The sequence below is a fragment of the Typopeltis vanoorti genome, chromosome 19 (genome assembly GCF_054136105.1).
Source record: "Typopeltis vanoorti isolate ZY-2024b chromosome 19, IOZ_Tvanoo_1.0, whole genome shotgun sequence".
NCBI lineage: Eukaryota > Metazoa > Arthropoda > Arachnida > Uropygi > Thelyphonidae > Typopeltis > Typopeltis vanoorti.
Genome location: NC_143567.1, coordinates 56,499,745 through 56,515,892, shown reverse-complemented (window position 1 = coordinate 56,515,892; position 16,148 = coordinate 56,499,745). Strand labels below are relative to the sequence as shown.

General features: G+C 36.9%; 1 protein-coding gene across 1 annotated transcript in view; it reads right to left on the bottom strand.

Annotated features, from left to right (window-relative positions):
- Window positions 1–16,148, bottom strand: part of LOC150096139 (mitogen-activated protein kinase kinase kinase 4-like) — a 734,047-nt gene that overhangs the window by 258,342 nt on the left and 459,557 nt on the right. Inside the window, exons 18-19 of the mRNA XM_090409620.1 lie at window positions 15,166–15,212; window positions 3,779–3,949 (exon numbers count right to left, since the gene is read on the bottom strand). Of these exons, the coding sequence (XP_090265746.1) occupies window positions 3,779–3,949; window positions 15,166–15,212 (218 nt within the window). The remainder of the gene's footprint in view (window positions 1–3,778; window positions 3,950–15,165; window positions 15,213–16,148) is intronic.

The following is a 16,148-nucleotide window of genomic DNA, read 5'->3' as shown; positions in this document are numbered from 1 at the left end:
GAATTTTTTGAGGCTTTAGAAAAAGCAACTGACACAAAAAAAATGAAAAGTTGGTCCTTGTTGGGGATCTAAATAGCAGAGTACGAAATGATTGTGAGACATACAAAAATATTTTGGGAAAATTTGGAGAAAAGAGCAAAGCTAATAATAATGGCAAATATCTGTTGGATTTCTGCTCAGGACATGGACTGGTTATTACTAACACCATGTTCCAACATAAAAATGTGCACAAATTCACATGGAGAGAAGAGGCTAGGAATAAGAAAAGTCTCATTGACTATGTTATTGTTGATAGTGATGTTTTCTCCCTGGTGGAGGACACGAGAGTGTACAGGGGATTTGAAACTGGAAGTGATCACTATTTAGTCTTGAGCAGGATAAAATTGAATTTCACATTGAAAAGAATAACATGTAAGAAAGTTTTAAAGCGAATAAAAGTTGAGCAGCTCTCAGATGTGAACTGTAGACTAAAACACACAAAGATTATTGAAGAAAAAATGAAAGAGTTTGAGAACAGGAATCAAACCTTGGAGATTCAGTGGCAAACTCTGAAGAAAACATTGATTGATTCTGCCAGAGAGGCATGTGGTGAGATTGTCTGTAAGGATAAAAAAATCAGAACTCCCTGGTGGACACAGGAAGTTAAAGAGGCAGTGAAGGAAAAGAAGAAATCATACCAAAAGTTCCTGTCAAATAAGTCAGCTTGTGCTCTTAGAGAATATAGAGACAAATGCAAGAATGCTAAACACTGTGTAAAACTAGCTAAACAAAAGTCATGGGACGACTTTGGCAAGAATATAGAAAATAAATATCAAGAAGGTAGCAAAATATTCTGGAGGTTGTTGAAGAAGCTTAAGAATGGAGGAAAGAGTGCTGTAAAAGGAATTAGAGATGATAAAGGTGACATGAAAACGGGAGAAAAAGATATCCTTGAAGTATGGAGTAATTACTTTGAAAAACTGCTAAATGAAACAAGCAGTGATGACAGCACAGTGGTAAAAAACACTGACCAGGCATGCAGTCAGGAATACATATCCATACTTGAAGTAGAAAAAGCCATCAAGGGCTTGAAATGTGGAAAGGCAGCAGGAGTAGATGATATCTGACCAGAAATGCTGAAGTATGGTGGTATAAGAGTCTTACAATGGCTGCACTGCATAGTTCAGAAAGCCTGGACAGAGGGACGAATTCCCGATGATTGGAGTAGAGCTCTCATAGTACCCATATATAAAAAGGGAAATAAAACTGCATGTGAGAATTACAGAGGTATTTCCCTACTGAGTGTTCCTGGCAAGATCTATGCAAGTATACTTGAGAAACGGTTGAGAAGAATTGTGGAAGAAAAGCTTGGTGAAGAACAAGCTGGATTCAGGCCAAATAGAGGCTGTCAGGATCAGATCTTCACTTTACGACAAATAGTCGAGAAAGCATGGGAATATAACAAAGATCTGTATTTAAGTTTTGTCGATCTGGAAAAGGCATATGACAAGGTGCCAAGAGAGAAGCTATTCAATACGCTATAGTTATATGGTGTCAATGGGGTATTATATCACGCAATACTTAGTCTTTATTTGAGTTGTAAGTCAACAGTTAGAATTGAAGGAAGTACAGGAAGGTGGTTTAATGTTAAATCTGGTGTGAGACAAGGATGTACATTATCCCCTCTGTTATTCATTATCTATATGGATCACATGATGATGGAAAGTGGTATTAAACATGATATCAAAATTGGAGATGTTAATGTGAACTCTTTGCTTTATGTGGATGATGTTATACTTCTAAATAAATGTGCTACAAGTCTGCAAGATTCTCTGACTAAATTGAATAGCTGTTGTAAGATATGGTATGAAGGTCAGCAATAAAAAGACAAAGACAATGAAAATAGGCAGAATCATTGAAAATGTCAACTGTGTTGTGAATGGAGAACCTGTGGAACAAGTAAAACATTTCAGCCATTTAGGCACAATTTTTACTGAAGATGGTAAATTAAATATAGAAATAGACAACAGAATCAGCAAAGCTGGAATGGTGGGAAGTCAATTGAATAAATTCATATGGAATAAGAGAGAAATTAGTCGGAACACTAAATTAGCTGTATACAAGACAGTGTTCAAACCAGTTTAACTTATGGATCTGAGAGCTGGGTCAGAAGTAAAACACTTGACCAAAGACTAGAGACCACAGATATGAGAGTCCTGAGAAAGATTATAGGCGTGAACAGATGGCATCAATGGCAATATCGTATTAAAAACGAGGATATTAGGAAAGAACTTGACATTGTCAGCATCCAGGAATGCGTTAGCAGAGTTAATCTCAGGCGGTATGGTCACTTAAATAGAATGGGAGAGGAAAGATTAGCAAAACAAGTGTTCTCTGTCAGTTTGGCAGGAAAACGACCTAGAGGAAGACCAAGATATAGGTGGATTGATACGGTACAAAGTGCCTTAGACGATAGAAATATAAGATCTGATAAGGTTGGAGTCTTGACAAGTAACAGACTGATTTGGAGGGAAATTGTAGATAGGAAATTAATAATGATGTAATTTTTTTCATGTAGTGCTATCATATCCTGTACACCCCTTGAGAGTACATGGCAGGAATTTGATGATGATGAAGATGATGATGATGCTCTTGAATATTATCCTTCACAGGAAAAAGTGCAAAATGGAAAAATTGCAGGAGCAAGAGATTAGCAGGCCTGAGAAGAGAAAGAAGGAGGTCGTCCAAAGTAATAATAGAGACCATGCAAACAAACAAGAAAAACAAGGAAGAAAATTATGTAAGGAGACCCAATGATCAGGGGAGTATACTTAATGAAAGTGTGACAAAATCATGTTTCCCTGGTGCAAAAATTTATGATATTAGTCATGCCAGCTGAATGAAAAAAGGTAAGGCGAAGGAACTGATTGTCTTGGTCAGCAGAAATGATTTGCGAGGTGAGAAGTATTCTATGAGTGAGGATGTAAAGAAATTGTTAGAAGAGGCAAAACTAAAGAGCAAGAAGGTGAAGATTGTAAGTCTTCTGCCACACTATGACAGAGGCAAACTGAGGAGGAAAGCATTGGTAGCTAATGAATCAATACATAGGTTGTGCAAAAGGAATGATGTAGGATTTGTGGATCTGTGGTCTGTGTTTGACGGAAAAAAGAATTTGTATAATGCTGATGGACTGCATCTAAATAGTTTGGTTTTAGGTGTCTAGTGAGAGCTTTGTTCACTGAGCATGCTGAACCACAAATTCAGGAAAACTTAAGCAATTTAGGGTGGAAGCAGGTGAGTTTGCATGAAGGCACCCATGAGGTGAGTGAATATGAGAATGACCAACAAGTGCAGAATCTAATCTCGCAAGCAAAAATATTGAAAAGAGTAGTCAATTCAGGAAGTAAAGGTGGGTAGAGGCCTAAAGAGATGCTGCAGTTTCTATATACTAATGATAAAAGTATGAGGAACAAGGGGGGGGGGGAATTTCGGCATTGGTTAGTGTAATCTCACCAAAAGTTATAGGCATTAGTTAGACTTGGCTAAAAGCAGATGATGCAGTTACAGGGATAGAATGTGAATGGTTTAGTATTTCAGTGGAAGACAGAGTAGATAGGATGGGGGGGAAGGGATATTACTACTGATAGAAATGAAACCCATGCCAACAAACATTTTTATGCTTAAAATCACCCAAAGAATCAAACTCTGAAGTTTGGCAGACTCTTCCACACACATCCTGTTTATAAACCTAGAATGACAGATGTGAAAAGCTGTTAACTGAGAAATATTTAATACTCACCAACTTTAATACCTCTTTGCCATGGAAATGCTACCTGCCTTGCATGAATATGTAGTGGTGTTTGCTTAATAGCATCCCTGATTTGACCAATTACATTTTTTTCTTCTAACCTAACTTGCTGCTTTTGTTCTAGAGTCTCAATTGCTTTTCTTACCCTCTCAATAGGAAGTACTGAAAACACATGTATATAAAAATGTGTACATCAATAACAAAGAATAAACCTTATAAATATGAATAAAAATTAATATCACAGAAGCAAATCACAAAGCATGATGCATTCAATTGTAACACACTTTTGGAAATAATTAAATTAAAGGAAAAGAATCAAGATGAAAGTTATATTTTCCATTTCTAATAAATCATAGTAAACATAAAATGGCTTCCATGTGACATTTTAATGATAGCTGATAATGAAAGCGTATACACACATTTGTTATCAACATTTTTGCATATACATGGTTTCATTTCTGTACATAAGATTATCACTAATCCAAGGTCAACGACGAATCAAGACGATTCGTCTTGATTCGTCGTTGACCTTGGATTAGTGATAATGGATTAGTGTACAGATTAGTGATGACCTTGGATTAGTGATCTTGTTTAATACTTCAGTCTATCTGCTGTGTTCACTATCCATTTTGTGTCATTACTGCCTTTTTTGGTGTATGCAGTATTGTCTTTATCAGTAAATATGAAGACCTGATGAAAGATGAAAGCAACCAATACCTGCAGGTTGTGGGTGGTTCAACTCCTATAAGAGTCACTTTGTGTTTCACAATCTCAACATGACTGGAGGTTGAAGCTGCAGATTACATTGCCACTGAAGAATTTCATGATATTCTTCAAAGCAAAGACAGTAGGAGGAGTTTTCCCACCAAAGCTAGTGTTAAACCTAGATGAAGCTAGCATGTTTTGGAAGCATATGCCCAGTTGTACCTACATATCCATTGATATGTAGGTACAGCACCTGGATTTAAAGCCACAAAGGTCACTGCATGTTACTTTTAAGAGACAATGTTCTTATGGGTACTACAAAATACGAGGATGGTCTGAAAAGTTCTCAGCCTCGACCATAGATGGCAACACCATCGACAAGATTTTTTTTTTCTAAGTTGGTACATCTGTCATAAGCATCCATGTGAAATTGCAAATCATTCTATCAAGTAGTTTCTTTTATTCAGCTATCTGCAGCAAAAGTGTTATCTGTATCCCTTCAAATGGATAAAATTGAGTATCATATGGTTATAAAATTCTTTGTAAAAGAAGATTTAACGGCAAAAGAAATTCATTCAAAATTCATTAAAGTTTATGGACACTCTTCTCCTTCGTTTTCAACAATTAAGAAATGGGCTGCCGAGTTTAAACATGGTCTATCAGCCTTGAAGATGATCTACGTGAAGGATGTCCAAAAAGTGTAACAACACCAGAAATCATCGATCAAGTGCACGATATGGTAATGGATGACCGGCGAGTCAAAGTGCATGAAATTGCTGAGACTATAGGCATTTCAAAAGAACATGTAGAATATATTTTGCATGAAGAATTGTAAATGAAAAAGCTTTGCCCAGGATGGGTGCCGCACTTGCTCACAGCAGATCAAAAATGTACTCGCATGAAAATCTCCGAACAGTGTGCTTGGGGCATTTTAACAAGAATAAAAACTGATTTTGTGTGTCAATTTATTACTATGAATGAGACCTGGATTCACCATTACACATCAGAATCCAAACAGCAGTTAAAACAGTGGACAGAAGCTGGTTTTCAGCACCAAAGAAGACAAAGTCGGTTCCATCAGCAGGAAAGGTCATGGCATCGGTGTTTTGGGGAAGCTAAAGGCATTTTGTTTATTATCTTGAAAAGGGTAAAACAATGACCAGAGAATTATTCCGGTCTTTTAACCATACTAGATGAAAAAATTCATGAGAAAAGACCTGGGTTTGCAGAAGAAAAAAAACATCTTTCATCAGGACAATGCACCTGTCCACAAAGGTGTTTTGGCAATGGGAAAATTAAGGGATCTGCACTATGAATTGTTGGAACATCCACCCTATTACCCAGATTTGGCTCCCTCTGACTTCTGTCTCTTCCCAAAACTAAAATTCTTCTTCACTGGTCAGAGTTTTTCTTCAAATCAAGAGGTGATGCAGCTGTAGAGGGTATTTTGCAGATCTTACTGAGAACTCAGGGATAGGATAATGATGCTGGAGCATTGCTGGAATAAATGTATTAGTCTTAAGGGAGATTATGTTGAAAAATAAAAATAAATTTGAAATTTTTTCATTGTTAGGCCGAGAACTTTTCAGACCACCTTCGTAACTCTCATCCCTCATAGTGTATCACTCAGAAATTCAGTGTATCACTGAAGGAATACACAAAGCAAAATTACCTGTTGTTTGGAGAGCAAATTAGGAGGGTTGGATATCATCACAGATTTGACGCATGATGTATTAATGATGATGTAAGTGAGAGTTGCATGATGTATTAATCTCAAAAACAGTGAACTACTTTAATAGTTATTTGTTTAATATGTACTGAATATTTTATTTACTACTTTTATGCCTTAACATGCTTAAAAAATAGGTGAGTTTTAGATTAAATTAATCTTGAAAGATCAGAAATGCACCCATGTGGGAACACAACTTCTATTATAGCATTATAAGCCTTCCGTTTTACGTATTTTCGATATATGCAGCAATTCTCAAGAACACAACCCCGGCATACAATTGGAGTTACCTGTACATAAAAAATGCTTTTCAAAACTTGTACAACCATCCCTATTGAAACAGAAAATTTCTGAAAAACATCTAAATTAATAAGTACAGTTGATCCCCTTAAATTGGTATTTTACTTTCTAATGCTATCCTTAGTCCAGGATAACTCCTGTTTTCATATGGTAATTTTCAGAATGCCCTGCTTCATTCAAATAGAATAACAGAGTCCAACATTGTGTCTAGTTATTTGGAAATTTGGAACTATTCATTAACAAGATACTGAAATTCAGAACAAGTGCAGTGGATGGAATTTCAATATCTACTGGTGTCATCTCTTACTTAATCCCACTTCCACTATATTAGAGACCAGAAAGCAAAATGATACACATAATCCACTACTACAGAAACACTGGCATTTTTCTTTAATAGCTTAATAGACATTTAGGTCTAATGCTGCTATCATTATTTTTTTCTATCTCTCTTTATCAAAGATGTCTTTATCATCCAGCTGTCTTAGGTCTTTCATTATCACATTCATCCATCATGTTCAGGGTCTTCCTGCATGTCTTTTCTTGTCAATATTATTTGTCTAATCAACTGGCCATTACCATGGTTGTGAAAAATGGGTGACAACAAATGGATATAATCAGACACAAATAACTTAAACAGAATCTTTTTTGGATTTAAAAAAATTTTTTTTTTTATAATATGCCAAATTTTAGAAGCTGCAAATTGCAAAATATTCATGACTGACCTCAATTTTCTCTTCTACCTCTTGATGCATATCATTGCAGATATCAATGTTGATTACTAGATATTTAAAATTATCCACTTGCTAAACAATATAATTATCAATGCCCGAATTGGACTGGTACTGATAGGTCCTTGAATTTGCACATATTTAGTCTTCTCCTCGTTTGTTATAGTTTGGGGTTATAGTTTTAATTTCAATAAGTGCAAGGTGTTGCATTTTGGAGTGCAGAAATATAAGGCTGTGTACTATATCGATGGAGCCGTACTGCAGGAAATGGATGAGATTAGAGATCTAGGAGTGAGGATTGACAGTATTTTGAAGTTTAGAGGGCATATTGCTAGTGCTGCAAAGGCTGCACATTGCAGTGCTGCTATGATAAGAAATACTCTAACATGTAGGGATAAAGAAGTGCTTTATCCCTACATGTGACACTGTATAAAGCACTGGTCAGACAAGTTGGACTATTGTCACCTGGTTTTCAATGTGATGTGGAGGCATTGGAGAGGGTCCAGAGGTGAGTGACTAAGACAATGTCAGAACTTTGGAATGCTAGCTATGGAGAGAGGTTGAAAAGATGTGGATTGCAGAGTTTGGTGGATAGGAGGAAGGGAGATGATATGATAGAGACATTTAAGTTAGTGAGAGGATTTTATCAGATTAATCCAGAGGGGATTATAAAAAGCGTAGAAGGTGAGAGGGGAAGAACCAGAGGTCATCCCTGGAAGTTATGTAACAGTGTGGTGAAGGGGAATGATGAGGAGTACTTTTTTTACATGGAGAATTTTTTAATGTTGAGGATAATTGTCAGTGAATGGAATGCATTACCAGAATGCGTTGTTAATGCAAGGAGTGTTAAGGATTTTAAGATTCTATGTGATAAGTATGTTGTCAGTTGATGTAATAATAATAGTAATAATAATAATAATACCTCCAATAATTCCCCAAAGCTAATACAAAATAGCAGATAGTGAATACAGAAATCAGAAAGAATGGAACTATAAGCAAACCCTTAACCAGTGGGCCTCAGATTGGAACTCAAGATTCTAGAGAATTTAGCATTAGCAACAGACACTGATGTAATTATTATTATTATTATTCAGGACCTTCAAGGAGTCACAAGATTCCTTGTGGGAGGTCCATCCTTGACAATACAAAGTCTATCATACCACTTCTTGATCTCAATCACCATTTGTGCTTGCCCAGCCCTATATCAGGCAATGCATTTCATGGGTGCCACTCTCCATGCAAAGAAACCATTCTCTTGCTCACGGCTTCCTTTTGCAACTTCCAGAGATGGCCTCTTGTCCTCATTCCTTCCCCTTGTTCTGCATTAGAAAAATTTCCCCAGTGTCAACTCTGTAACTACCCCTCAAGAGTTTAAATGTCTTAATCATATCACTTCTCCTTCTATCTACCAAACTTTGCTTTATAGCGAATAAAGAACAGGAATGTAGATATACCATATTTTTCAATAGATAACGTGCACACCCAACATTTTCATCATTCCTTTTGATGTATGGATGTACAGGCAATGGTAAACATACAGAACGAATGAATGAATTAACAGAAAATAAAAATGATGAGACTGATGTAATGAGTGATATCGCACGGTTACACGGAGCGATACACAGGACAAATTGGCAGCTGGAGCATTGGCAAAAATGTTTAACGAGCGTACTGACTAATAAACGGCAAAAGTATGATAGTGAGTGTAAACAAAATGAAAGAGCGAGTGTTGTACGGAGATTTTTTAGTAAGAGGTGTGATAGTTGAGAGTTTAACAAAATTGTACCAACCTGGTGCAAATATTAAGGATGTAAGTGAGTCAATTTGAATGCAAAAGCAGCGGGTGAAAGAATTGATAGTAGTAGTAGCAGGTACAAATGATTTGAAAGGAGACAAAATGGCTATGAGAGAGGATTTGAAGGAATTGCTTGAGGTTGCAAAAGAGAAGAGTGAGAGAGTTAGGATGGTGAGTCTGTTGCCATGGTATGACAGTGAAGAGTATAGAAGGAGGGCCATAATTACTAATGACATTATGAGTGAATTATGCAGGAGGAATGGTGTGGAAATTGTGGATGTGTGGAATGAGTTCGATGGACGAAAGGATTTATATAAGATGGATGGTTTACATTTGAATGGATTTGGTGTATGGAGACTTGAAAAGGTGTTGCATGTAGTGGAAGTGGATGTGCAGAATCAAGGAAACTAGAGTTATTAAGGGGGGGGGGGAGGAGTAGGTATACAGACTTTAGGGAGACAGTTGAGTGTATGAATGTATGTAATATGCCCGATCGAGTAGGAAAGACAACAAATCAGAATGGGATAGTTGGTATAAGGCATCAAAACAGTGATGGGACAAATGGGCTTCTGCAATTCATGTATACTAATGCCAGAAGTATTAGGAACAAGAAGGAAGAATTTTTGGTCTTGGTTGGCACTTCCAGGCCACAGGTTATTGGCATTAGTGAAACATGGCTGACTGAAGATGATATAGCTAGTGAAATTGAATGCGAGGGATATAGTGTGTTCAGGAGTGACAGCGAGAATAAAATGCGGGGAGGAGTATTATTGATGATAGCTGATGAGCTGCAGCCAAGGAGAATAGAAGTGGAACTGCAGGATAGAGAAAAGAGCACATTTGAGGCTATTTGGTGTGAGACTGAAACTAGCAGAAAATATACAGTTGGGTGCTGCTGTAGACCAGGTGATGGAATAGATGGTGGAGATAGTATGCATAAGCAAATAGAAGAAATGAGTAGAAGGATTGTAATTATTATGGGAGATTTCAACTATGGTAATATTGACTGGAAGGAGGAGAGGACACATAGGAGGAAGGAATTGGATTTTATGCGGTAAAATCCAATTTATGTAATGGAAAATACAGTATGTATTTTCCATTACATACTATCTGCGACAACATGTAATGGAAAATACTAGGGGTCAGAGAGTGCTTGACCTAGTAATTGCATCTGAGAATTTGGCTGTAATGAATATGACCATGTTGCCACCAATTGATGAGAGTGATCATAGGGTCTTGACTTGGGAGGTGGTTAAAGGTGTGAAATTTACAGTTAAGACAGGGTACATGTGGAATTATCGGGCTGGTAAGTATGACAAGCTTAGGAGTTTGATTGGTTCAGTACCATGGCATTTAAAATTGCAAGGGCTAGATGTTGATAGTGCATGGGAGGCAGTTAAGAAGTTTGCATGAGGCAATGGCTGCCTGTATACCTAGAGTCTGATAATAAATCAAGTTGGGGTTAATGGATGAATAACACAGTTAAGCTTGAGCTGCAAAAAAAGAAACAACTATAGAGGGAATTTAAGGAGAAAGGTGACCAGCAGGCACATGCATGATATAAAGCGCACGTCAGAAGGGTAACGAGTGTGGTAAGAAAAGCAAAAACGGATTATGAAAAAACATTAGCCATGCAGGCTAAAGAGAATCCCAAACAGTTTTTTCGATATGTTGCAAGTAAAAGAAAAAATGTATATGGCAGAATGATTTTAAAGAATGCCGATGGTAGGGAGGTAACCGAATCAGTTGATATAGTACGCAGGAATGAATGAACCAATAGATTATACGGGAATTGTGGTGAATGAAGTGGAGGTGAATAGTCTATTACAAAACCTCAATGTCAATACATCAGTGGGATTGGATGGTATACCAGCTCATGTCGTACGTGAAGCGGCTAAAGAACTGTCAGTGCCCTTGACCATTTTGTTTAATTTGAGTCTCGGGTCTGCGTTAGTCCCAAGGGGGTGGAAAATCCACTGCATAGAGGAGGTTCCAAAACTGCTGTTGTAAATTACCGACCGATTAGCATTTCAGGAATCATTGTCAAGGTCTTGGAGAAATTAGTCAAGAGAAAAATACAGGATTCGATAGATGAAAATGTGATACTGTATGGGGGACAACATGGTTTTGTGAAGGGTAGATCATGCCTCAGTAACTTGCTCACGTTTTATAACACAGTGATGGCTGAACTGGATAAGGGTAATGGGTTTACAGTGATTCTACTGGACCTTGCTAAGGCCCTTTGACAGGATACCACATGGAATTCTAATCAGTAAACTGCAGCATATGGGGATGGATATAGGATTGGTGAGATGGATAGGAGGGTGGTTGATGGAGAGAGATATCAGAGAGTGGTTTATTCAGGAGTAGAGTCCAAAAGACGTCCTGTGACTAGAGGTGTGCCGCAGGGTTCTGTTCTTGGACCACTACTTTTCAATTTGTTCATTAACGATATAGGAAAGGATCTGAGAGGAAGTGTTCACTTGTTTGCTGATGATGCAAAGTTGGGCAAAGCAATAGTGAGTGCACAGGATGTCAAAATTTTGCAAGATGATTTGGATAGTTTGGAGGACTGGGCTATGGAAAATGGATGTCAATTTAATATGGCAAAATGTAAGGTTATGCATTTTGGGGTGAAAAGATTAGCAGCAGTATATCACATTGGTGGAATCGTACTCCAGGAGATTGATGAGGCCAGGGATTTGAGTGTTGGTGGATAGGGAGTTGAAGTTTAGGGGGCACATTGCAAAAGTGGCTAAATCAGCTCATCAAATCACTTGGTTGCTGAAAAATACTTCAATAAGCAGAGAAAAACAAACAAGTTAATGTTCCTCTGTATTGAGCCTTGATAAGACCCCATCTAGACAACTGTGCCCAGATATGAGTGCCAGAGTTTCTTCTTGATTGGGAGGAGGTGGAGAGGATCCAGAGGCAAGTGACCAAGATGATAGCAGGTATATGGAATGAACCTTATGAGAACAGGTTGAAGATTTGTGGGTTGCAAAAATTGGTTGATAGGCAGAAAAGGTGTGATATGATTGAGACATTCAAATTACTGAACGGTTTCTATAAGATTAATTCAGAAGATATTTTTGAGAATAGGACTGGTGGTGGGAGGACTAGGGGGCCATACATGGAAGCTGGGCAAGGTGGTTAGAGCTAGGTTTTTTACTTGGAGATTGGTGAATGAGTGGAAAAAGCTGCCAGAGTCTGTTGTGGGTGCCATGACTGTGAATGAGTTCAAGGCGAGGTATGATAGATACTGTGTGAATGTCGAATAGTTGTTCTTGACACGATGTTAGGGCCTTCCTCGATGAGTCTGTCGACTTCCTGGAGTTGCCCGTAGCAATAATAATAATAATAATAGATAATGCGTATGTGCCAACTAGCAGTAGAGTTAGGAAGTACAGGCAGAGGACAGAAGAATTCTTTAAAAGCACTTGCATTGCTAGTAGCAATGGTCAATTTTTTAATTCCAAATTTTACAATTTTTACATTATTGGGGAGCACTGTGACATTACTACGACTTTTTATGTGACCATAGGGCCCAAAAGATAACTTGTGTGGGCTGCATCGTTCTCTTGTAACTAGTTGCATCAACAATTGAAAGGTAGGTGTACAGTTTTTGTATTTTATGAAGTTACATTATTCCGTACATCCAGTTTTAAAATATTTCATAAAGTAAATCATTATTTGTTTATATTTTGTTATTAGATCTGAATTACCCATGGAATACAGAAGTACTTCTCGGAGAAAATCCTACACAGTGCAGTTCAAGCTTGAAGTGGTAGAAGTAGCAAAGGAAAAAGGGAATCGTGAAGCTGGTAGATTGTTCAGTGTTGGAGAAAGTAGTGTTCATGAATGGTGAAAGGTTGAAAGAGTCCTGAAAAACGTGCTATGAGGTTTAGAAGGTGCTTGTGGCCAAGCATAGATAAAAAAATGTTTGATTGGGTTGTTAGTGAAAAAGCTAAAGGTCTCCTCCACTAGTGTTGGACAAAATTTGCCATGTGACTGGGAAGCGAAAGCAGCTAAATTTTGTTTGTTTCTGAGAGAAAACTTGTGTGGGGTTGATGCTTGTCACTTTGGGAATATGGATGAGGTTCCCGTAAGTTTTGTCATGGGTTCTAGGACTGTTCATCTGATTCAAATTCAAATTAAATCTGAAGGGTACAAAAGAGGTTTCAGTTGCTACAACAGGGCACGAAAGGTCTAACTTTACTGTGGTTCTCTGTGTAACTGCAGATGGTTCCAAACTGCCACCGATAGTGATATTCAAAAGAAAGACTATTCCAAAAGATTGTGATTCCAAAGATATTATTGTTACTGCTAATGATAAAGGTTGGATAAATTTTGAGGTTATGAAATTTCGGTTGGAGAATATGTGGCGAAAGAGAAAAAAATGGCATTTTTCAACCCAAAATCTTTGTTAGTGTTGGATTCGTGTAGGGCCCACACGACAGCAGAAGTTAAAACAATTGTAAGTATTCCAAATTGGCCGTCATTCCAGGTGGTTTAACAAAAAAACTCCAACCCCTTTATCTTACAGTAAATAAACCATTCAAAGACAATTTGCAGGCTAAGTGGGAAGAGTGGATGATGAATGGCATCCATGAATATAACAAAACAGGGCAGATGAAAAGAACGTCATATAAAGATATAGTTATGTGGATTGTAGAAAGTTGGGCTGCTGTAAGTGAAAACTGTGTTAGAAATGGTTTCATTAAAGCACAAGGGAATGCAGTGGTGTCCGATGACAATGATTATGAAGCTGAAGAAATACCATTAAATTGTATTAAAAATGAAATTTTAACGCAATTGATTCTTTCAATATTGAGTCTGATGAAGAATTTTTTGGATATGAATAGTCAAACGTTCAATAAATATTAAGTAATACTTCTACCTTAGTTTTGTTATTACATTTGATATACCTCTCATACCTTTCAAATGTATACCGCACATGTTGATTTTTAATGAATTTTGACTTTTTTGGATAGATAACCCGAGCGTTATCTATTGAAAAATACGGTATATTATTATTACAGGTATCTCCATGGAATCAGAAAATTCATAATGGAAGATTATTATTCACACACACTAGGCTTCATTATCACAATACCTATCATACCTCTCCTTAACCTTACTCACACACTAGGCTTCATTATCACAATACCTATCATACCTCTCCTTAACCTTATTCACTGATGAAGCACCTGTAACCACTTCAGGCAACACATGCCACCCATTCACCACCTACCAAGAAAAAAAAAAAAATCTAGACCTAACAACCTTGCTAACCACACTGTTATACAACTCCCACTAGTGACCCCTTGTTCTCTCCCTTCTTACCATGTACTGAAAAAATTCTTCAGTGTCAATGCTAAAAAACTCCTTTAATATCTTAATGCTTATATCATGTCTCCTCTTTTTCGCCTATCGGCTAATTTTTGAAGTCTACATGCCATCGACCTATTATCATAGGAAGCACTCCACAAACATATCACAATCTTTGTCACTCAACTTCTGGATCCTTTCAACTTTTTCACCTCCCCCCCCCTATAGAATCTGGGAGTCCAGATCGGTGCACAGTAGTCCAGATGAGACCTTTTGCAATATGCCTTCTAAATTTCAATTCCTTATCACACCCAAGATCCTGGCCTCATCTCAGTTCCACCAATATAGTACACAGCTTCTCATCTCTTCCCAAAGTACATCACCTTACACTTGACCATCATAAACTGGCAGCCATTTATCTTGCCTATACTGCTAGTCTAACTCTTCCTGGAGGATTGCTGCATCACCTTCGATTAACATTGCTCTTCCCAGGTTAGCATTTGTCGATCTTCTGAATTTAATAATAGTAATTGCATGCTACTACACCAGGATTACTGTAGATTACTGCACACATCCTGTATGCAGTAATCTACCTCACAAAAACTGAAAAATGTACATTATGTACTAGGTATGATTTCTTAAAAAAAAAAAAAATACATGAAACCAATGTTATAATTGCTCAATTTAAATTCAAACATTATTATTATTATCCTTAATAAATGAAAGTTTCATTTTCTCATAATGTATTGTGAGTGTACTGTTCTTGAATGAGAAAATCTCAAGAGCTTACCATATTTTTTTGACATCTCTCTTCCTGGACTACTTTCATCCTTTGACCTAAAACAAAATAACTGTTTAGGAATTTTAGGGTATATATTTCATTAGATCAAATAAGAAATTCAATATTTTGGTCGAATTATTAATATTAATTATCTTTTAAAATCTAAAAATATATATCAAAGTGAAACCATATGAGTTATCAACTTAACTTTCCAGGTTAACATCAATCTGTATCACACAAAAAGCTGAATTTTTTGTTCCACATCTTTTTTATAAATTCATGGCAGTTTATCTGTAATTCTCTTTCTTTTTTCTTCAAACTTGTCAAGACATAAGCGAAACTAGTTTCCATCTACGTGCATAAACACGCTTGTATGGTGCATTTATACACAACATATATTATATGGTACACTGAAATAACTATTATTTATTAATCACAAACATTTAATTTTACATGTCCTAAAAGATCAGCAGTGTGAGTTTGAGAACAATAATAGAAATTTTAATACAAAAAAATAAAGAAATGCATGCATTACAAAAGAACCTTCTAAACATGCACTCACATAATAGATAGGATAAAACACAATTTGGGTGTGTGTGTGTGTGTTAAACGATTAATTAATACTGTTGGGGATAATGCAGTGATGAGAAGGAAAGAATGATTGTGAGTGAGCAAACAAGAGCAAATTTTACATGCTTGCTCTAGATACCAAGGATTTTTCCATTCCATATTTTTGATATGGATGATGTGCAGATGAATAGTAATATATCAATCCATAAATTATTATTATTATTATCTCAAGACTTCATGAAGTCAAAGACTCATCCTTTTATCACACACACACACAGCTCATCATACTGCACCTTAAACAAACTAAAATTCTCTGCAGACATCACACTCTCAGGAAGACATTCCAATCATTCACAATTCTGGATGCAAGAACCTTGCTTCTCACTCCCCTGCTCACATCCTCCTTATACAGCTTCCAGAGA